Source organism: Chaetodon trifascialis, chromosome 5, assembly GCF_039877785.1.
Source record: "Chaetodon trifascialis isolate fChaTrf1 chromosome 5, fChaTrf1.hap1, whole genome shotgun sequence".
Classification (NCBI taxonomy): Eukaryota; Metazoa; Chordata; class Actinopteri; order Chaetodontiformes; family Chaetodontidae; genus Chaetodon; species Chaetodon trifascialis.
In genome coordinates, this window is record NC_092060.1 from 21,263,278 (window position 1) to 21,285,735 (window position 22,458).

Sequence of the window (22,458 nt, forward strand, 5' to 3'; positions counted from 1 at the left end):
ATACGTGTGCAGTTTCTACATAGATGGTAACTAAATTAGTGTGTTTTTTTTTTCTTTCTTTCTTTTTGTCTCTTAAATATTGTTTTTATACAGTATTACCAGTATTGCTGTAATATGTAAATTCCTGGAATTTTCCAACAGTGAATATGATTTTTCCGATGTAAAATAACAGCTGACCCACAAATAGCGTATTTCTTTTAATTTGTACTCAGAATAAAACAAAGTTGTGCATGTCCACAACAATCATACCTGTAATCCATATTTATTTTAAATATACCTTTTTCACGGGATGGATATACTTCTTATAGGACACACATTGTATCACAGTGAGCAGCAATAGACTCCATAGACTGTTGGCAAAGCACGAAATAGAAAAAAAATATGATCATAGAGGAAAAATATATACAGAATAATAAAATAGGCAAATAAAAAACATAGGAACATTTCAAAAATCAAATTAAAGCAAGCGAAAAAATAAGAGAAAGCAAAAGCAGTAATAATGATGTGGATCTAGATGTAATGGCTATGAAACATGGGATATAAAAAAATGGAGCAATATATAAAAAAGAGAACATTGTAGAACATTGTACGTGTAATGTAGTGTAAAGCAGCTTTTTCACTGAAAGGAAAAAACCAAAAACACTATAATAATGGAAAAACAATGCGATCTTTAATAAATCTGTCATTAAAGCTACAGTGTTAAGTGTTAGAAAACGTTTATAATAGAATAAATATGCACTCACACCCAATAATTAATAATTTTAATTATATCGTTTCATTCCGTTTGGCGAAGTCTTGTCCCGAAAAATGACGTCAACTCTCGTCACCATGGCGTTGACGTGGCGCCATCTTGTGGCCAGAACAGAAACAACAGTGAAGTGGGTTAAAGAAAAAAACACGCTGGTGCAAAAAGTACTTTTGTACAAAGTACTTCCGGTGGGGTCACCGACTAGCTTTCACGAGCGAAAATTTTCTCGTATTTACCAACGTCTGTCACACTGACATGTGAGCCTGTTTTTGCTTTAGCTTCATTTCTTCTGTAAATAATTTCCCTTAACGGCCGCTTTACTTTAACCGCTTTCACTCAACGACTTCACAACGCGGCGCGACAAGCGAGGCAAAAAGAGGAAGCAATAGCCAACCATCTTTCTTCTTCTGCCAGCAATAACAAGAAAGAGACCAGGCTGGACTCAAGTGGAGCTGTGTACTTTGCAATTTATTGTGTGTTTTATACCGGATAAAGGACTTGAGCAAAAGCTCTCCGTGTGGAGATAGATAAAGGCTCTCGGACACTGAGCTCATCCCCCGGCGAGCCTGGAAGTTTCGGATCAGAAGACTGGCTGTTAAGAATTAGTATTCCCGTTTTTTCATGTTTCCAACAGGTTTATCTTCCCCTAATCCCCCACCACCGCCAACCCAGGAGGCTAGACCAGCGGCTACTGATGTCAAAAACGAAAGCGGTAGCATCACATCTCCGAAGAAGAGGAAAATAAACGGCTCCGAGAGGGACGACACCACTGACACGATCTCCTCTTCGCCCCCCAAGAATTCCTCCTCCTCCTCCTCTTCTTCCTCCTCCTGCTCTCCCACTCCGCTGCACATTCAGAAGAAGTTGAGGTTTGAGGATTCGGTGGATTTCATTGGACTGGATGTGAAAATGGCTGAGGAGGCTGCCGCCGCCGCCGCCGCTGCTGCTTCGTGCTCCAATAACAAAAGCAAAGCCGTGTTCCTGTCCGGTGGCGTGGGACACCATGCAAACGGACTGACGAAAACCGCAGGATCCGGCACCTTTTCCAACAGTAAACCCGGTGCTGCCAAGAAACTAGTCATCAAGAACTTCAAAGGTAGCAGATCCACTGGTGGATGATGTGATTCAAGCTCCACACTAGTCACTGACAGCAATATGCAACTTAAAGTCAACTGCTAACAAGCGCCCAGGCGCTGTGATGCTGTCCTACATGGCGAAATTGGGAAATCAGACTGCTAGACTGGCTCCTAAAGGCTGCATTACAGTTAAAAAGCTTATATAGTACAATCAGTGAACCGTGGGTGACTACCTGTTTGGTTATCACGTTGATATTACTGAGAAATGTGTCCTAAATGTCTCAGATCTTGTCTAAGTTATATTTCCTTGACTCGTCACCTTGGCAACAAAGATGTGCCAATGCTGGGATGCCCGTTGGTTCAGTCAGGAGACATTTATGCATAAATATACTGGATTAGTTAAGCAGAGACACTCATTGCTCATTTATCAAAGCTGAAACAAATAAATAAGTTTGCAGATAAGTTTTAAAAATCCTTTTAGGGATTCCTGATCAGACTATAGACGCACAGAGCCGTGGCAGTAAATGGTTTCATCATGTTTTTGCCATGTGATGGTTTGATCTCGTGAAATTGTCTCAAGTTTCTGTGGACCACATTAACAATTAACAAACAGAATTAGTTAATCGAGTCATTTCAAATGTAAAGAATTGGGCCCAGTTTAATGCAGAACAGTGGAGCTCGCTTTGAACGTCAATGTGATTATTTTATATGTCATTTTGCAATGTGGGATAACATCCAGATTCTTATTGTGATGATAGTTTTAAGGAGAACAAATCTCTTTATCAACAGAGAGCATTCATCATCAAACAATCACACAGCCAGCGTACAAGAACAAGACATAAGAGGCAAAACAACAAGCAATCCAACAACAAATAGATCAAATAGAAACTATTAAAGTAGTTATAAAAGCACATCAGGTCGTAAACATCTCCGAATGAAAGAAGCTCATCACTTGAGGGCAGTTTGCTCTTCATCCTACTGAAAAGCTGCACAGTACCTGCCAAGGTTAGCCTGTGTATATGTGTATGAGACCTAAGGTTTAGGAGGTATTGCATTGTGTACATCAGACTGAGGATTAGGGAGGAGAGGTATGAGGTACTTCACAAGCTTTATACATGAGTATTCTGAGATTATTGCTCATTGTTGTCAGTAATGAGCATACTGCTGAGCCCTGGTCATATCCTCATGTTTAAAAACCCAAATCTTAATTATCGCTATACTTTAAATAGAAACACAGTTGTTTAAAGTAGCGCCGGTGACAAAGCTTCAGTCCAGTGAAGTCCACTGTTTGTCGCTGAGGTCCTGCCAAAGTCGACGGTGTTATCAGAGGAGTTTGTGTTTTGTTTTGCTCGCAGAAAAGCCCAAATTGCCCGAGAACTACACGCAGGAGACCTGGCAGAAGCTGAAGGAGGCGGTGGAGGCCATACAGAACAGCACTTCAATCAAGTACAATCTAGAGGAGCTCTACCAGGTATCGCTGCAGACCGGCTGACCTCTCAGAGGAAGCTCACCGAAGCCCCTCGCTCATATAGACCTTTTTGACGCGCTGTTTTTGTCCCCCCCAGGCTGTTGAGAACCTGTGCTCCCATAAGATCTCTGCCAAGCTTTACAAACAGCTGAGGGCCGTGTGTGAAGACCACATCAAGGCACAAATCGATCAATTCAGAGAATATCCTTTACACTTTATCTTCAGTCTCTGTCACTTCTGTCTGTCAGTACTCTTGTATCGCCTTGTGTTCTTTTTCTAGTCATATTGCAGCAAAGCTCTTTTTTTGCCTTAACACTGGTCATACGGATGCCCTGGACAGTGTGCTTTTCCTCAAGAAAATTGATAAGTGCTGGCAGGATCACTGCAGACAAATGGTATGTTTTGTAACTTTAAGAAGTGAATTTGGGGGCTGCCATGTCTGTTCAAAGTCTGTTAACATAATCCCACTTTCCCTGCAGTCTGTTTATAATCAGAGGTTCATGTTTAAAGGGGTATTCCACTGATGAAGTGTTGTATTCCCATAAAGTTTTGCGACCTGTGAAAGACATTTTAAAAAAAGATGCCGGGTCCTGCTACGCTTCCAGTAATGCAACTCGACAGTGTCTGTCATTAGTGTCACCCTGCCTGATGGATAGACAGTCTTGCAAATATCACCGCCTTATGCATATGCAAGGGCTTCCCATCGGCAAACACCACAAAAGAAAACATCAAAACAAATGTCATTTTCAACAAAAAGGTCACTGTCAGTGTGAACATCTGGGCTGTAGTTCAATCTGTCAGCCTGTCACATGGGACCAACAAAGATGATGGCGATATTTGTGAAAATATATGTGGAGACGCCTTTTAAAGACCAAACCCCAGCTTGTAACACGGCATTCTGTTAGAAGAATTCAAAGCCCAACTCGCACAGGACTGTTATTACCAGGGGACCTCATGTGGTTTAGAAATTACCTCCCCATGTCTGTGGTTAATAAGCAAAGTCTGTATTTGAATCTACTGACATTATCCCCCGGATGTAATATTGAGGCTCTGCGTAAAATAAAGTCCTGGCTTCCAGAAGCGAAGCGTCTGCTCTTCAGCAACCACATTCATAATATAGTTTACAGCTGCTTTGCCCACTTTCTGCATGTGTTTCAAGCATAAATACACAGTTGCAGCTCATTTCGATCGGGTAGCAGATTGTGGCTGTATGTCAGCCTTTTGTTGCTCCTCAATGTCTCTGTCATCACTCATTCTAAACGTCATTACAGCCGCTCTCACTGCACAGCTGTTGACGGCTGTTCAACATATGAGCCGCAATCAAATTTCATATTTGTTCAGTTGTCTGATAACTGAAAACAGATGTTTAAAAAAAAAAATGCTGTTTCGCACAGGGCTGATGTTATCGCATGACCTCTGGGTTTGGTGGAATAGGGTGCAGTCACGTGGGATTAAGATTACAGATGACCTCCACAGTTATTACACATTACTAGATGTGAGGATGTTGTACAGCTGTTTTCACAGAGTGAGAAGGAATGCCCCTTTAATTTGATTAAAAAAGTCGTTAGTGCTTATTTCTAACGGTGAATGTTTGTCATTGTTTCACAGATCATGATTAGGAGTATATTTTTGTTTCTGGACCGCACCTATGTTTTACAGAATTCAATGCTGCCATCAATCTGGTGAGTGGCCGCTGTTTTTCAGCTGTTCTACAAATACTGTGAGACTGATTTCTGTTAAAAGTGGGTGTTGAGCAAGCTGCTGTGGTCTGCAGGGACATGGGTCTGGAGCTGTTCAGGTTCTACATCATCAGTGATCTGAAGGTCCAGAGTAAAACCATCGACGGGATCCTGCTGCTCATTGAGAGGGAGCGAAACGGGGAGGCGATAGACCGCAGTCTGCTGAGGAGCCTGCTGAGCATGCTGTCTGACCTGCAGGTGACCGACCATTCCTTCATTATGTTAACAGCGATCCACTCGCGAGTATCCGCTGCTGTAAATCTGCGTTTGAAATCACCTGCGTTTTCATCACGACTTTGGCGGCTGTGTTGTCTGATGATCAGTCGCGCAGGGGTGTGATGAGTTGTCGGTTTCCTGTTGACGAATGGCTTTAATGAACCTCGTGTTCTCTCCATCCCTGACAGATTTATCAAGACTCCTTTGAGCAGCGCTTTTTGGAGGAAACTAATCGACTGTACGCCGCAGAGGGACAGAGGCTGATGCAGGAGAGAGAGGTGATTTATGTGACCCTCGTTCTCGGGGCCCATTTTGTTGTTTGTTGCCGTATTTTTCTTATTTCACGGAATAACTGTCGAAACATGAACAATCCGATCACACTGTGTACGTCCAGTGTCCGTGCTGGAATTTCATAGCGCAAATATTTATTCATCTAAAACATTCGTTGCAACATCAGGTCTTAATTTTAGTCCCTCAAAATGAAACAGATTCACTGTTTTGTTTTGATGTTCAAACCTAAATAGCGATCAAACACACAGCAATTTAGACAAGCGCACAGCAAGAAATCAATCACAGAAGTCGACTTTACTGTCTCCAGAATAAGCTGGGATGCGGAGTAAAACATTAATGAAACTGATAATTTGTTAATCCTTTTTGACATACTCAACTGAAACAGTACAAAGATAAAATATTTGCTCATGATTTCATTCTGCTTTCGTTTACGTTTTAAACGGCGCCCCAGCTTTTTTAGAGTGGAGTTTCTGTGTTTGTATGAAAAGGTCTTATGGCTGGTGCTGTGGGGTGTGCTGGGGGTGGGACGGCTGAGTTACAGCCCAGACTTTTTGACGGCAGAGGGAGATATTTCAGCATCCTGGCAGCCTGATGTATAAAGCTGTCGCGCAGTCTGGTGGAGTGAGCTCGGAGGCGCCGGGTATCTTCTCCCAGATGGCAGGAAGCTGAAGAGGCCGTGTGAGGGACGGGTGGGGTCACTCGCACTGCTGGTGGCTTTGCTGGCTATGCATGGGTTCTAGATGTCCAGGCGGGAGTTGAAGTGTTGAAGCAAGGCACACATGAAATGTCCTTCTGGGTGTTCGACTCACTGCTTTTACCCTTTTTCTGTAGGTACCAGAATATCTCCATCATGTCAACAAACGTTTGGAGGAGGAGGCTGACAGAGTCATCACATATCTAGACCAGAGCACACAGTGAGTGTTAGACTGTCGCATTCAGTTTGCAGTTTAACACTGACAAAGGTGGATTTGTAACCTGAGCTTTTTCCCCCCCGCTCAGAAAACCACTCATTGCTACGGTTGAGAAGCAGTTGCTGGGTGAACATCTCACAGCTACTCTGCAAAAAGGTACAGAGCAATAAATACTTTCTATTGACGTATGCGTTTTTGAAAGAATGAAAGCAGCCAGAGCTCTGACCTCCGACTTTCTGTTGTTTGAAACTTCCAGGGTTGACTCACCTGCTGGATGAGAACAGAATTCAGGATCTGTCTCTTCTCTATCAGCTCTTCAGTCGAGTGCGAGGCGGTGTTCAGGTCCTGCTGCAACACTGGATAGAGTACATAAAGGTATGATGTAGAAGTCAGAAGATCATGCATGAGGAGTTGTTTCGCGTGTTCTGTTGCTGACTGTTTGCCATTGTCCCGAAAATCAACGTCAAGGCTTTTGGAAGCACAATCGTAATCAATCCAGAAAAAGACAAAACAATGGTGCAAGAGTTGCTGGATTTTAAGGACAAGGTGGATCACATCATCGACATCTGCTTCATGAAGAATGAGAAGTTTGTCAACGCCATGAAGGAGGCTTTCGAAACATTCATCAACAAACGGCCAAATAAACCAGCAGAGCTCATAGGTCAGTTGGCATTTTCCCCCCATTCGTAACGGCTGCATCATCAGTAAATGAGCGAAATCACGATCGTGAAATAAATTGTGCTGTGAATCTACTTCTGTTTCCAGCAAAACACGTGGATTCAAAGCTAAGGGCAGGAAACAAAGAGGCAACAGATGAAGAGCTGGAGAAGATGCTGGATAAGATCATGATCATCTTTAGATTCATCTATGGTAATTTTACTGCATTTGTCTCAGATTATGATTGTTTCTCCGTGTGCTTGTTTTTAATGGAGTAATGTGTTTTCTTTGTAGGAAAAGATGTGTTCGAGGCATTTTACAAGAAGGATCTGGCCAAGAGGTTGCTGGTTGGAAAGAGCGCCTCTGTGGATGCTGAAAAATCAATGTTGTCAAAACTGAAACATGGTCAGTTAAATCCCTCAGTGTCACTGCTTAACACACACAAACACCCTCAATGTGAAATCGATGGCAGAATGGGAATCTTGACACACGTTGACCTGTGACCTTTTGGGCATTTCCTCAGAATGTGGAGCAGCGTTTACCAGCAAACTGGAGGGGATGTTTAAGGATATGGAGCTTTCTAAAGACATCATGGTGCAGTTCAAACAGGTACGAACAACAATAGTGGGTTCAAGACCATCCGTGTGATACGAGTATTACATATGTATTTATGTATTGACTAAATGTATGGATATGTGTGTTTGCCCGTGTATATTGTGATATGAAGTTATTGTATTTCTACAGTTGGCAATGTTTTGTGACTATTGAGCTTTACTGCCCACCAGAGCCACACACCCCTCTTAGCAATGTTAACAAAAGTGAAAAATAATTTGTGTCTCTGACTTGTGATTCGGAAATGCTCTAAAATCCAACGGGTTCTTCCTTGACCTGTGCTACAGCCATCCACCAAGTTTAATGAAAATCAGGCCCGTAGTTTTCCCATAATCCTGCTGACAGACAAACAGACTGAAGCAAAAACATAAGCTTCTTTCTGGAGGAAACAAAAGAACAGCAGCAAAATCTCACATTGGAGAAGCCGAAACAAAGGAAAATTTACGCTGATTTAAAATATTTTTTTAATGTCAGTCGAAAAAATCTCTTGAATAATTAATTTCTACTTGCAGTCACAACAAAAGAATAAGTGATTCTTACCATAATAAATTTCCATAATTGTAAAATTCCTCCTTTTATTATCTTTATCGTTATTTAAATTGTAAAACTGCAATGTTTTGGAATCCCATCAGTTCAAACTCATGTATTTATTACTCAGACTGGACGCCGTGGATCATATTTCTGCATCTCACTGGCACCTGAAACCGAATGCCCTCACCAGCACAGCCCTTTTGTTGATGACCTAAAGCGATTAGTTAGAGCAGGAGGTGGCAGGCGGGCGTCACGTGTCTCGTTTGTGTTTCTGTAGTATATGCAGTGCCAAAACATTCCTGGCAACATTGAGCTGACGGTGAACATCCTCACTATGGGTTACTGGCCGACCTATGTCCCGATGGAAGTGCACCTGCCTCCTGAGGTTAGTGCTGAGCAAACACTGAAATTTTCGGAACATGTTGTTTTTACAACCTGCCCTGCAATAAATATACTGAGTGTTGCCTTGTAACGCCTGTTATCTTTGTCCAGATGGTACGACTGCAAGAGATCTTCAAGACCTTCTACCTGGGCAAACACAGCGGGAGGAAGCTGCAGTGGCAATCGACACTCGGCCATTGTGTCTTAAAGGCAGAATTTAAAGAGGTAGATGCTGCGACAGAGTACTAAGAATGTCCTGGTGTGTTTTGCTCAGTCAGAATAAAGCTTAGTGGTATTGTTGTTCTCTTTAATTGGAGGGCAAGAAGGAGCTGCAGGTGTCACTTTTCCAAACACTTGTGCTGCTGATGTTTAACGAAGGAGAGGAGTTCACCCTGGAGGAGATCAAACTGGCAACAGGAATAGGTCTGTATGATCACATGAAAGTTTAAATGTGGCCGCACGTTGATGAAGGAGTACTGGTCTAAAACACTGCGTCTGCTGGCTTACAGAGGACAGTGAACTGCGCCGGACTCTGCAGTCGCTTGCGTGTGGAAAAGCACGCGTCCTCACCAAAATCCCAAAAAGCAAAGATGTGGAGGACGGAGACAAGTTTTCTTGCAATGATGACTTCAAACACAAGCTCTTCCGGATCAAAATAAACCAGATCCAGATGAAAGAAACGGTACAAGTATTATCTTGTATTACTCCACTGATTTCAAGGCCTTCAAGGTGAATTCTTTTAACCAGTCGTTTTCTCTCAGGTGGAGGAGCAAGCCAGCACCACAGAGAGGGTCTTTCAGGATCGTCAGTATCAGATTGACGCTGCCATTGTTCGGATCATGAAGATGAGGAAGACTCTGAGCCATAATCTCTTGATGTCTGAGGTGTACAACCAGCTCAAGTTCCCCGTCAAGGTGATTAGCACAGCACTGAAAGATGTTTCATTGACCTATGAGGGGCGTGAGCATTTAAATTCTCGACTGCAGTTTCACCCTGGAAATCTGTTGTTGTATCATCATCCATCCATTTTCTGTATGCACTTAATCCTGTGAGGTCACAGGGGTTATTTTACTTTTTATTATACCGTATTAATTATAGAAGAAACATTTCAAGATTAAAGCCCATCAGATACTGGGTATTATCCTACTGACATATCTGGTAATATTTTTCATAAATGTAATATATCCTCAATAAGGATGTCTTCATTTATTTTAATTATTATTATTATATCATATTCTAAGTATTGTGACCACAATATGTACTTTGTTTGAATTTTTTTCTACTTTCTGCAGTGTGCTAACCATGAAATGGAGACACTGTTTCTAAATGCTCTCACACATCTTTGACATTTTTGTGCCGCTACGTCGTGTTACTGACTGACCTGCAAGTACATCAATATCTGAGTTACGAGCTAATATCAAAACTTTTTTCTTTTTTGGCTTTTTCTACAATTTTAATTTGATAGCCTTTAAACCTCTAGTGGGTTGTTTAGGTGAAATCCCTTGGTTGAAATTTTGATAAGCACTGGCTGTTTTTGGGTGTTATTTTGTAGAAGCACCCTCCCTACTAACAAGCTAGCAAGGTCCACCAGGAGAAGATCTAAACTGTCTTGTACAATAAGGGTTTTTGTATAGTAAGTTACCCTGGGGAGGTGGCGTGGCTTATATGAATAAGCTTTTCACTGTCATTACTTCACACCTCCAAGCATAAAAATAACCAGAAATGCTGGCAAGTGCCCCGTGTGTTAACCTCTGCCTCCTCTCTGTGCTCTGCCCTTTCAGCCTGCTGACTTGAAGAAGAGGATAGAGTCTCTTATTGACAGGGACTATATGGAGCGTGACAAGGAGAACCCCAATCAGTACAACTACGTGGCTTAGAAAAAGTGACAGAGAAAAAGAGATGCGGATGGTCCAGTCAGGCTGAGATGATCAGTCTCTTAATCTTTTGCTCCAGGGGACGTTAACCATTATCATCTTCAACCCAGCGACCGACAAGTGAATGGATACTGCTCCACAGGATTTTTGTCAGGGGGCTTGTGATCCTGTGGACTGCATGCCCATTGAAAAGAGAATATTGTCCATGTTTCTCAGTGCCTCTGAGAGAGTTGGGCTACTGTGGACAGACAAAGAAGACACACAGTTGTTGTTCCGTTTGCTCTTTTTTTTTTATGGGGAGGAAAAATATTTATTTTCAAACTTAGATTTTTTTTGTCCAGTTTGAATCAATATGCTCTTTGTTATCAAGTCACTTTTTTTTCTTTTTGTTTACTCAGTATCCCAAGCAAACGCTGACACACTTAAGAAAGCTCTAAATGTACCACACGTCAGAGAGAAAAAGGATAAAAAGAAAATTAAACTGATGCTTGTTTCTTCAGTCAGTGTCAAATGTGGAACTATTGGAATAACATTCATAGTCGGGAACTGACAATTTGGGAAATATCTGTGTCAAATGTGTGATCCTGCAGCAAAGTTTTACAAGTTTTAAGACCGTGTAGCCATCAGATAAAGCTGTGATCCTGAACATGCAAAGCGTTCAAAGCAGAGTTTGTGCCAAAAAAAAAAAGGAGCACTTCTTTTTGTTATTCAAGCTGCTAAAACTGTTCAGTTGTACAAGTATATGCATCTAAGTTTCTCTTTGTTCTGTCTTTGTATGTTTTTGTACATACTTCACAAAAGTGACATTTTAAATGATCTCATCTGACAGTCAACTGCTTTTTAGGTTTTTGTTAACCCTTAGGAAGTATACTAAAAGCACAACAACAAAAGATCCCATCTCCCACCATCGTACCACACACATACACTATATTTTCTTTTTGTATGTCTCCCTGTGGGGCTTGCAGGCCTTGCTGAAAAGTGGGGGGAATGGGAGTGGATTGCCTCAACATGAGGAAAAATATGATTGAGTAGACATGCCCTTGTTTGTATGAGTCTGTTAGATTTATTGCTAGAGATTAAAATAACTGTTTCAATCGGGTTTTCTTTTATTAATCCTTGATTTGCTAACACATTTCACTGTATTGTGTGAAAACAGCACATAAGTAAGTATCTTTGGTCCGAAGTGAGTGAACATTCACATTGTCGTGGGCCACAAGAGAGCATACTGTACAATAATTAACTCTATAAAAGGGCCACAGAGATCTGAAGCTGGACCGCAGTACACTCATCTTCTGGTTTTACATATTGGTCCCTGTCATATGACTTCCATTTCCTGGTACAGTCGGCGGCGGCACAGCTTCATCCCAAACACCGCTGACTGAGCGTCCCTACTGGGTTTCTTTACCTCTTCTCCTCTGGCTGACACTCCAAACTACTGCGCGATCATGGGCAGATACGCCACATTTGCTTTGTTTCTCGCCTTTGGAATCGGTATGTGTTTTCAGCATTGTTGGTCTTAAAATCAACTGTAAAAAGTGAGAGAGAGAAAAAAATGCTACCCGTTTCTGCGAAGTGACGTGATTAAACTTACGGGACACCCCGGGCCTGGTGCTTCTGCTGGGCTGCTCTGGGAAAGAGATTTGAACAATATATTTACTTGTAAATTGTCTTTAATTTGTAGGCATGATTGCGCTGTTTGAGTGAATTTACTGCACAGGCCTTAAAACAAACCCATCATCGGCTGTTCATTCGAGGATCAGTGTAGTCGTGATGTTTTGCTAATGAAGCTAGCTTGATTGCTAATTGTTAACTACGTCAACAACATCAGAGTAGAGCGCCGCTAAATCACCGTATACATCTCAATAAACTATATTTTCCTTCATAAGTGCTATTTATCTTTTCTTGCCAGTATATGACAACCAAACTCTGCCCTGAAAGTAACTGTCAAGCTGTCTTTAACGTTATTGTGCCAGTCGGTAATGTGTTGGCCAGTTAACATTAGCTAGCTTAGCCGTTAGCTTACTGGTTGGATAACACTTCTTTTGAAGCTGAAGTTTGAGCTGAAGATAAAACCTTCAGACCTTCTGATTCATGTCTGCTGCTAAATAACGTCAGCCACGCACACTAAGCTTAAGAGGGTAAAAAGTGTGCCTCAAACCCTATCGACATAAAGCGCATCAACATTTATGTTGTCGGCTATTGTAGTTAGCATTGGCTACATTTTTCAGTTTACAGTTGGTTAGCACGTGATAGATCGACTATAACGTATTGCCGTAAAGCTCACGCTAATTTGATTTAGCTAACTAGCTCGCTGACAGCGGTACATACACAGATGAACTGATCATGAGTCCAGCGCAGCCGATTTGAAAAGGCAAACGGGCACCACCATAAACAAGATCACTTTTCATTTCAGATGACCGTTTTAAATGAGGAATCAGCTGCACATTCTTCTGTTGATTTCAGCTGATACTGTTGCATGTACTTGCTGTGTTTGAGCTAAGCTCAACCCGTTTGGTCACAGACGTTACAGTTTGTTTAGAGTGGATCAAGTTTGTCTCCACTGCTGACAGATTCGGTGTTACACCAAATTCTGTGACCAATAATCACATTCTATGATCCTTAAATAGAAATGCAGCATTTTTATAACAAGGTCATAAATAGAACCAATGCTGGGGCCTTTTTAAGTTCAGGGGAATGAGGCAGGTAGCTGTTGTTGAGGTGATAAGTGTGTCAAAACCATTTGTCTGAAAATCTGAAAGGACCTTGGACTCTCTTCAGTTAAATTGCACACACTTTCTCAGAGCCACTAGAAATGGCACAGGGTTTTATTGCAAATATATGACTGAAGATGTTTTATGAATAGTGCACCATCATTCTTTAAATGCTTGTTGTTGTCAACTTGGAGGTCATGCGATTCTTGTGTTCACAAGAAAATAGAATAAGAGTAATGTTTTGTCTTTGTTTTCAGCATTCCAGCTTTCATGTGGCACTGAGGTGAATGTCAAAGACAAAGATGACAAATTATGCCTCTATGCCAATCTAATGGTCAACTTCTCAGTCTCATATGAAGTAGCTGGCAATAAGGTGAGTGCATGGTCTTCGTCACACTAATCACAATGTGTTCTACGATGCCCAGCAGGGTTTGGTATATTTAGTACGTCATGCTACACATTGTCCTTATGAAATTACTTTTCCAGTAAAGCAAAACAGCTCCCCTGTTATCAGGCCACCTGAACAGGATGATTATCAGCCCCTTCTGGAGCAAATGTCATGTGGGAAAGGGGAAATGAGAGCAGTCATGACAAAGCAAAGAGATTCTTGCTACTCAGCATTTCACTCAGTGAGTTTTCCTGGCGCACATCCTGTTGTGTTCTATCTTTTCACCAGTGCGTTGATGTGCCGTAGAAAGCAGCTCACAGAAATTAACATAATTTGAAGGAATTTCCAAACCTGTATTTATTATTCTTCCTAACTCTAATGGATTTTTCTTATAAGTTGTCGATCAGACCCGAGCTGATTAGAAATTAGTGGCATGTTTACAGAGGAAATGTTTCAGGTGATAAGAAACTGTCACACTCTGCTCTCTCGTAGAGTGCAACAGCTGAGCTCGAACTTCCTCCTGAAGTCACAACAAATGGAAGTGAGTGTGATACCACAAGCTCAGTGCTGAAGCTTAATTTTGGCGAAGGACACTCCTGGAGCATCAACTTCACCGTCAATGGAAAAATGTACCAGGCAGACTACATCACCTTTTCCTACAACCTCAGCGACACTACCCGCTTCCCCGGTTCTGTATCAAATGGTAAAGTCTACACCTCACAGTGCAAAAAACAAGCAAACACATGTATGAAAGGCCGTGTGCTGATGCTGGTGTGTCTTTGAATTTCTTTTAGAGACCACCAGTGTTACTGTGAAGCCTCACATTACAGACGTGGACATGGACACCTGCTACTCGTGCAAGAGCAACGACATGATCGAAAATGATTTGGTCAATCAGACACTGTGGAACGTGCTCATACAGGCTTTTGTCAGTAATGGCAGCAAGAGTGAACAGAGTAAGTGCGGCTGCAGCGTCGCATCCCGTCCTGCTCGTAATATTTCTCTCCTGTTGACACTGATGGTCAATTCTCTCTGTTTTGTCCCCACACAGTTTCCTCTTGTGCTGCTGATCTACCCACAACTGCTGCCCCCACCACTCACTCCACCAGTACCACCCCTGCAGCCCCTGTCACAAACGCTACTGCCCCTCCTCCTACCACCACTCCGACCCCCACCCTCCCTACACCCTCCACTGGGAAGTACAGCATCAAGCCTGATGAGAACAGCACAGCCTGTCTGTTAGCCAGCTTTGGCCTGCGGATTGGTTACAAGCAAGCAGATGTATGTTTGTACACAGAGCTATAATGTCGTAATCTTGTGAAGCCCTTCCATGTGATAGACTCATGATCTCGTATCTTCTCTTCCCTCTGGTGTAGAACTATCAGGAGATGAACTTTGACCCTAATGGGACTACAGTCTCTGGATCATGTGGAGTCAACAGCAGTGAGCTGGTGCTGGTGTCTAACACAATGACCATCATGTTCACTTTCACCAATGTAAGTCCTCATCAATAGGACATTATGTCCATTTGATAAACGTCCCTGCTGACAGTTTCTCAGTGTTCAAAGAGCCTTTGAGATTATTAGGAATTTACTGTTTAATAAAACATTTTGGGCTGCATCAGACACAGTTTATCAATTAGAAATCAGTGGACTGCAACCCCGAAAGGGATAGTTGGTATAGAAAATGGGTGGATGGATTTTCCCAAGCAGAAAAGCCAAATGTTGTACAGCTCCATCTTCTTTAATGTGTGAATTTGCCAGTTTTACTTGACTTATATCATAGTGAATTGAATGTCTTTGGCTTTAAGAGAAAATAAGATGTGACGACATCAACTTTGGCTCAAGAAAAAGCGTGATGGACATTATTAACATCATATAATGTCACAGAACTAGACAGGATGCAACTAAATGGGAAATGTTCTCTGACAGTATCACTCGTCCCTGGAACAAGAGAAGGGAAATGTTTGTATCCTGGATGACCCAGATGCTGAGAGTCTGTGTTTCACCTAGTTGAGATGGGATGCGATTTTGTAACATTTGTTCAAAGTGAAAATGTTTGATGCATATTTTCTGTCTCTGAACTTGTATTTTCCTTCAACAGGACATGCAGAAATTCCGCCTGCATGCGCTCAACGTCACTGGAAGCATGAGCTCTGGTAATTGAAGAATCAAACCAGCCGCATAGACCAGGCACCACACTGAGAGAGGCAGGCTAATGTTGAGTTTTGCCTTTTCTGTCTGTGTGTTTCTTTCCAGGGGTGTCGTTTTCTGAGGCCAACACCAACCTGAGTCTGTGGGAGGCAGCTGTCAGCAGCTCCTACATGTGTAACAAAGAGCAGAACTACACCGTCGAGAGCCTGATCACCTTCTACACCTTCAACCTTCAAGTACAGCCCTTTGGAGTCAAGAAGGGTGTTTTCAGTACAGGTAGGTTTTTCTTTAATGTCTCTTGAAGTGGACTCTGCTGACCAGGCTCTGACCAAACTGTTCCATACGTAGAATCTGGAGGAAGCGGCTGTTCTAGATGATGACTTTACAGGTTGAAATAAGGAAGATAAAGGAGTTATGTTTGAAGCAGCCAAATGGATTGTGTTGTGAGGTTAGTTTGTACCAGTCGCAGGGCTGGGTGTCACTGAGTCAAAGGTCATTTTTTCATAAGAGCAGGTGTTCACTGTTTTTTTTGTAATGTTGTCATACAATGCCATTTTAATGACCACAAGTTCAAAATTTTAAAGCAAGCACAATTCAAGAAGTATTTTATTTGTTAAAATTATATTTTTGCACTATTGACAATCATTATAAGACACATTTTGATTTAATCAGATGTTCAGTATTTTATAATTTGTAGAATAGTTTCAGTAGAAATAATAGCCCTAACTTAACTCTGGTAAATTTCAAGCCACATGTATAATTCTTTGAATGTGTTTTCATGTGAATTTACATTTTTGTGAAAGCATAGTCTGAGCTTTCTTGCCTCAGGCACAGATACATTTAATTTATTAAGAGAAGTAAAGTGCAGCCAAAACCAGATGTAAAAATAAAAACCAAGCAGTACCTGGTTTTTGTGTTTCTGTCTGTGTCACGTAAGACAATAAGCAGACCCTGTAGGAAAATACCTGGTTTAGCTTTTCATAAAAGATGATACTTTCAATGGAAAGCATTTGATTATACACACTTGAAATTAGCGGTTCTCAGCCTTTTTGTCCCCTTAAACTGACACAATGTCTGAACTGCTGTTGTGCTGCTTCAGTCTCTTGTTAATCAGAAAGTCACTGTTCCACCTGTTGACTGACTCTCTTTTTATCTGCAGCCCATGAATGTTCATTGGATGACACCAGCATCTTAATCCCAATCATTGTTGGCGCTGCTCTGGCTGGCTTGATTCTCATTGTAGTGATCGCTTACGTGATTGGTCGAAGAAAGACTTATGTTGGATATCAGACCCTTTAAATCCAGTTTGCTATCGATCCTGAAATATCACGGGGTTCCCAAGCCTGGTCCTTGGGCTTTATGTTCATGTTTAATTGGCAAATAGCATAAAAATTCACAAGTCTAAATCTGGACTAAAGTCTCAGCATGCAAAAACATGCAGTTTTATAAAATGACTGCTGTCAGAAAAGTAGATTTTACTGTCTGTTAGTTTTGAATTTATTGATCATTATGCGACATGAAATGCACATAGAACATTTTTTAACTGCAGTTGCCTCAAGGGTCTTTAATGATGCTATAATAAGAGGAGTGCAATCCATGTAAGTTGGAAGGTTTGGTGTTTCTCTCAAGGACCAAACTTGCCTACCCCCAGTGTTTGTGTTTGTTTTTTGTTGTTTTCTGGATGTTGTTCCTTTTTTGTTGTTGTTGTTTTGTTTTTTTAGTTAAGGAGCAAATGCAAGATCCACATGATTTAAATTAAGCAATTACAATCATATAAAAGGTGACTTTCAATATAAATTATGCAGAATTCTGGACATCCATGATTTTCCCATTTGTTTGTGATGTGTGGCAGTTTAAGCTTCATGCTGCGGGATCCTGCACTTGCTCTGCGCACATTCCCTTCTTGTTTTGTCATTATTTAATCTTTGTGCACATTTTAGTTATTACTTCCTCTATGGTTTGACTTTTCATCTCCGTAATCATTTACATCAAGACACACAAGAATGCTAACTTCCACCGCATTTCCTTCACAAAACAAAGGAAGACGGTCAATCAGCTTTCTTCCTCTGATCGCAGAAACTCGTGAACAAGGATGAAGGTCAATTCCATTTGGAAAGTTGTCAGAGGAAATCCGCTTTAGCCCGTGTTTGCCCCTGTAGAGCAGGAGGAACATTGGAATTATTGTCCTGATTATGTGGCTCCAGTTGTATTAAGAATGTGACATCAAAGTGTTTGTTGTTTAAACAATGATAGACCTTTTTTTCATGGACGACATTTCGACATATGTGAAGCGGGAAAAGTCCAGATGGGACTCGTGACATTAATGATGACATATGAACCTAAAGGCCCTGGAACCAACTGTCGTTAGTGTTATTAATTACACCTGTGCTCTTCTGCTGCACCATGTCCAAATGTCTCCTGCTTTAAAGGTCTCTCACATTTGCACATGCTCCAGTCGATTCTCCAGAGATCAGATCTGAAAACAAAGGTCACCTGTTTTTTGTTTTTTTTTTCTCACATTATGGCATTAGGTTTAGAAAAGGGAGAATTTCGTTGTGTAGATATTCACTTTCAGCACAGACAGTTCTGAAATGAGGATATACACAAATAAATGCACTACGGCGCTCTTTTGCATTTTTGCTTTATGTTGAGACTGTTGTCACGTTGTCTCACCTGTGTATAGGTCTGGGCTTGGCCTGAGCTCTGAGGGCTGCAGCTGCATCAGGGGACATTAAAGCTCTTGAAAACTGAAGTTAAAGTTCAGGAAAAAATGTCTGAATGTATTTTTCTCATGAAGAGTTTTTAGCGAAATAGGCTCATTCGCTTTCCTGCGGAGAGCTGGCTAAGAAGAAAGACACCACTCTCATGTCTGTCTGTTAAATATACAGCTGCAGCCAAGAGACTGTTAGCTAAGCCTAGCACAGATAGTGGAAATGAGGAGGGAAGCTAGCCTGGTTCTGTCCAGACAAATCAAATAATCAGTGTTTGTACTAAGCTAAGCCAACCATCTGCTGGCTGTAGCTTTATATTTACCTTTCAGAACAGTATCAGTCTTCTCATCTAACTCTGTAAGAAAGAACAAACATGAAAAAGAGTATTTCCCAAAATGTCAAACGCATCTGGACCATATCTTTTGACTTAGTGGGTATGACTTGATCAGTTTTATTTGGCAGTGCTGACAAAGGCAAACAAACCCCACAACTGTCTTCAGACTCTAATTCAAAAGTTGCTAAATCCACCCAAAGCATGTGACATAAGGTCAGGAAAATGCCAAAACTGTTGCAGTCAAATTGTGTTCTCATGTCACGAATAGTGAGAAGCTGAAAGTGGGTTTTCAGGAGCTCATAAGTCAGGGAGTCAGTGCAGGATCAGGGGTGAAGACGAGCCTCAGAATGTGTATTTCTATGATAGAAAGCCAGTGTGACACATGGTAGTAGCTGTGTATTGTTGCTTAATTCTAGCAGGGTGCAGTGTACTGCCGGCCTTGTTCCAGCTCCTCAGGGCTGGAACGATGCAGGCTACAAAGGCACCGAATATGAGTGTGACTAGAAATTTTCCACTTCAAGGTTGCTTATAAAACGTTGCTCTCCCAGGACGTTGTATGTGTGTATGAATAATGGCTATAAATCAAATACTGGCTTTGATTTTGCTTGTGATTGTTGCTGTTCTGTGTATTTCAGCTTTGTACGGACTCCTTGCCTTAATGAAACAGATGGTTTTGCAGCACTGGTATAAATGTTTCCTCAAGGTTTATCTCCCATGTTCTCAGTAAATCATCTGACATGTTCGTCATCATGACAGCTGTGCCTTGCTTAAGGGAAACTTTGGGTTCAACAACTCACCGATAATATTAAGATGCCTTGTTTTTGGGCGACTTAGGATGATTTGGCTCACTATTTAATTTCCCTTCACGACTTGAGAACATTGCACAAACATGTTCAGCAAAGGGAATTTGTGCTGCAAGGCCGTCATTTTAGACATCAGTCAATGTGTGTTATGTGGATATAAATGACTGCTGATTTCATCTCCATTCTCTCACGCTGTTAGCTCCGATATAATTGTGTGTCAGACTGAAGTGGAGCTTTTTAGTATTTTTAGGATGTATGGAAATAAAAGTGCATTGCTGGCCTGGACACTTGAGTAATGTTTATTCTTTTGTAAAACCATAAGAAAGGTTCCATGTTGCTGTAAATACCTCTTAAAGTCAGTTCTTTCTTTCAGGAGTTCTTGCATTAACCGTCATTATTGACATTGTTTTGATTCTTCTCTTGAGCCTTTGAGACATTCACCTCTCTGCTCTCTTCACTCTTGTCTAGCTGAGGATTGCCAGCCTGATGCAGACAGCTTCCTTGTTCCCATAGCTGTCGGAGTTGCCCTGCTTGTTCTCATTCTTATCGTTCTGCTGGCCTATTTCATCGGGAGAAAGAGAAACGTGGCCACCGGCTACGAGTCCTTCTAGCTAAACTTGCCTCAGTTCGATCTTCATGCTAAACAAAGGATAGTCAGTGAATCGCTGCCTTTTTGCTTCGCTGCCTTTGACTGATTGTGAAAAATTACCAGCATGTGTTGTGTTGATGTGTCCATGTAGCGTTTAGTGCTGCAGACTTCCTGACTGCATCCGTAAAGGAGCATCTCCACATTTTGGGAAACATGCTCGGCTGTTTTCTTGCTGAGAGTTAGATGAGACCTTAAACGTTAATCAGGGAGCGTTAGAGGTGCTTTTATCGTGTGACAGAGCCGAGCTAGCTGTTTCTCTCTTGTTTTCATGCTAAGCTAACGGGCTGCTGTCTGCAGGTTCATAGAGTGGTATTGGTCTCCTCGTCTGACTCTCATTTTCAGCATTTTGCATTTCCCAAAGTGTGAGACTTCTTTTACGAATTTCTTTTCTTTGTTCTTCCTGAAATTAACACTCATCTAGAATAAATAATAACCACATGAGTGATTTCCATTCTTGCCATTGTAATATTTAATGCTCCTTTCCTCTAATCTCCTCTACAGCTCCATTGTTGATTCCACTTTTTGTAGGTTCTACTGTACTTACTTGCTGTTCTGCCTCTTTCTAATCCTTTGTGGACTGTAAATATCCTGAATCCCCTTTTTCTGCCGACTAAACCACTAACCTGCTGTCTGTCTCTCTGTCTGTCTGTCTGTCTGTCTGTCTGTCAGCTGAGGAATGCTTCCTGGACTCTGATTTGAGCTTTTTGGTGCCCATCGCAGTGGGCGTGGCGCTCAGCTTCCTAATCATCCTTGTGCTTATCTCTTACCTGATTGGCCGGAGGAAGAGTCGCACCGGCTACCAGTCTGTATAATCCAACCCAGCTGCTTCTGCCTCTGGCACCCTTTCAGCCCTCACAGCTCTTAAAAAGACCTCCCCGACCACTTCGCTGCCTGTCAGCATCCCAAACTTCCGCTTTATTCTGTCTCCCTAAAAATAACCTTAAGCTTATTTCTCGTACACAGTTTCAAATTTATCCCAGCAACCACTCCGACTGTTTCCTTGGTTTTGCTTTGATGCCAATGACTGAATCAAGTACCAAAACATTTATGATCAATATTGCATCGTTTGATTGTAGATTGCATGTTTTGAAAATTCAATTTATGGCTGTGAGTAGCCGTCCACCTCCTCCGAGAGCCGTCCCTCCTCCCACCCCAGAGAGGCTTTTTCCTCTCGGTTTCTGTGCTGTACAATAGTATATGTGTAAATTACTCTTGTATAGAATGAATGACATTGATTTTTGATGACGTGAATGTACGAGCAAGCTAATAGACACACTGTTGTTCACACCCCAGACGCCACCGTCTCCATGTTTCTGTAACCATCACTTAACATAAAGTTAACAGTTCAATGAAAACTCCCGTCGCACATGCAGTCACTGAGCTGTAGCTCAATGAAAGGGACATTAACTTATCAAGACACTTTACCTGCACTGGGACCAGTTTGTTTTTTTTCTTGATTTTGTGTGAAAATGTGTAATATTAGGTGTTTATGTTTCTATCACTCATGTTAGGAAGCTCTAAGATTATTTTCTTTAAATGTACACTTCTCTTAAAAGATGCACATTTGAGTATTTGTTGAATTATGTTTTTCTCCTTGAATCCTGCATTATTTCACAAGTCAGACAAATGGATATTTTGGCGAATGGGAGACTTGGTTTGAACTAATGCTTACGTTGGTGACCAGAATCAAGCTTGGTTGAATATACATTCATTTGCACTTGAGTTAACGATTAAACATTAGGCAGAGTGAGATTACTTCATTACCTTCCATGTGATCGTATGAGCATGAGCAGTTGGAGATCATGAGTAATACTTCACACCACTTCATTTCTATGATCGTCACTTGTGTGCATTCGTTCACTCCCCCTGACAGTTTCGTGCCTTTCTGTTGTGCACCTCTGAGTTGCTTGCTTGAAGCTTGTCTCCATCTGATGAAGAATGTGACATGATGAGCTTGTTTAACACAAGTGGGGAACAAATTAAATAAAGTTTCGTTCTTGTTTTGTATCACTGTCGTTCTTTGAACAGGCTGTGTTCTGCCGTCAGCGTGATGTTGTGTAACGGGAGCTCGGCTGTCGGGGCTGAATTCAAAGGTTAACGGTTGGAAGCTAAACATTCACGCCGCTGCGTGAAGTGGTGCGATTGCTCAGCCAGTTCGACTTTGATCAATGACCTGCTGTTTAGCACCTGTAATGGTACGCAGAG

The 22,458-nt window shown here is 41.7% G+C and overlaps 2 protein-coding genes across 3 annotated transcripts; both read left to right on the forward strand.

Annotated features, from left to right (window-relative positions):
- Window positions 1-192: 192 nt before the first annotated feature.
- Window positions 193-11,603, forward strand: cul4b (cullin 4B). The gene is made up of 20 exons (XM_070962877.1): window positions 193-1,844; window positions 3,180-3,295; window positions 3,390-3,493; window positions 3,618-3,687; window positions 4,901-4,974; window positions 5,067-5,229; window positions 5,436-5,525; window positions 6,370-6,452; window positions 6,538-6,605; window positions 6,706-6,824; window positions 6,918-7,110; window positions 7,215-7,319; window positions 7,401-7,511; window positions 7,630-7,715; window positions 8,527-8,634; window positions 8,742-8,855; window positions 8,948-9,053; window positions 9,140-9,312; window positions 9,392-9,544; window positions 10,412-11,603. Exons 1-20 carry the CDS (start codon window positions 1,370-1,372, stop codon window positions 10,505-10,507), a joined length of 2,607 nt encoding a protein of 868 aa, XP_070818978.1. The 5' UTR covers window positions 193-1,369; the 3' UTR covers window positions 10,508-11,603.
- A 220-nt stretch (window positions 11,604-11,823) lies between these two features.
- Window positions 11,824-22,260, forward strand: lamp2 (lysosomal-associated membrane protein 2). 2 transcript variants are annotated; one of them, XM_070962330.1, is made up of 9 exons: window positions 11,824-11,995; window positions 13,473-13,588; window positions 14,096-14,306; window positions 14,398-14,559; window positions 14,655-14,884; window positions 14,980-15,099; window positions 15,707-15,761; window positions 15,862-16,032; window positions 20,923-22,260. In XM_070962330.1, the coding sequence occupies exons 1-9, from the start codon at window positions 11,950-11,952 to the stop codon at window positions 21,063-21,065; spliced, it is 1,254 nt and encodes a 417-aa protein (XP_070818431.1). In that variant the 5' UTR covers window positions 11,824-11,949; the 3' UTR covers window positions 21,066-22,260. The 2 variants fall into 2 exon arrangements, with proteins under 2 accessions (XP_070818431.1, XP_070818432.1); XM_070962331.1 differs by lacking the exon at window positions 20,923-22,260 and adding an exon at window positions 16,916-19,889.
- The last annotated feature ends 198 nt before the right edge of the window (window positions 22,261-22,458 follow it).

Excerpts from the sequence above, each read along its gene's own strand:
- lamp2 (XM_070962330.1), top strand. The coding sequence starts at position 11,950 with ATGGGCAGATACGCCACATTTGCTTTGTTTCTCGCCTTTGGAATCG. Across the intron at positions 15,100-15,706 it reads TCATGTTCACTTTCACCAAT|GACATGCAGAAATTCCGCCT; the intron begins GTAAGTCCTCAT and ends TTCCTTCAACAG. Across the intron at positions 16,033-20,922 it reads GAAGGGTGTTTTCAGTACAG|CTGAGGAATGCTTCCTGGAC; the intron begins GTAGGTTTTTCT and ends TCTGTCTGTCAG.
- cul4b (XM_070962877.1), top strand. The coding sequence starts at position 1,370 with ATGTTTCCAACAGGTTTATCTTCCCCTAATCCCCCACCACCGCCAACC. Across the intron at positions 3,296-3,389 it reads ATCTAGAGGAGCTCTACCAG|GCTGTTGAGAACCTGTGCTC; the intron begins GTATCGCTGCAG and ends TGTCCCCCCCAG. Across the intron at positions 3,494-3,617 it reads CAAATCGATCAATTCAGAGA|GGATGCCCTGGACAGTGTGC; the intron begins ATATCCTTTACA and ends CACTGGTCATAC.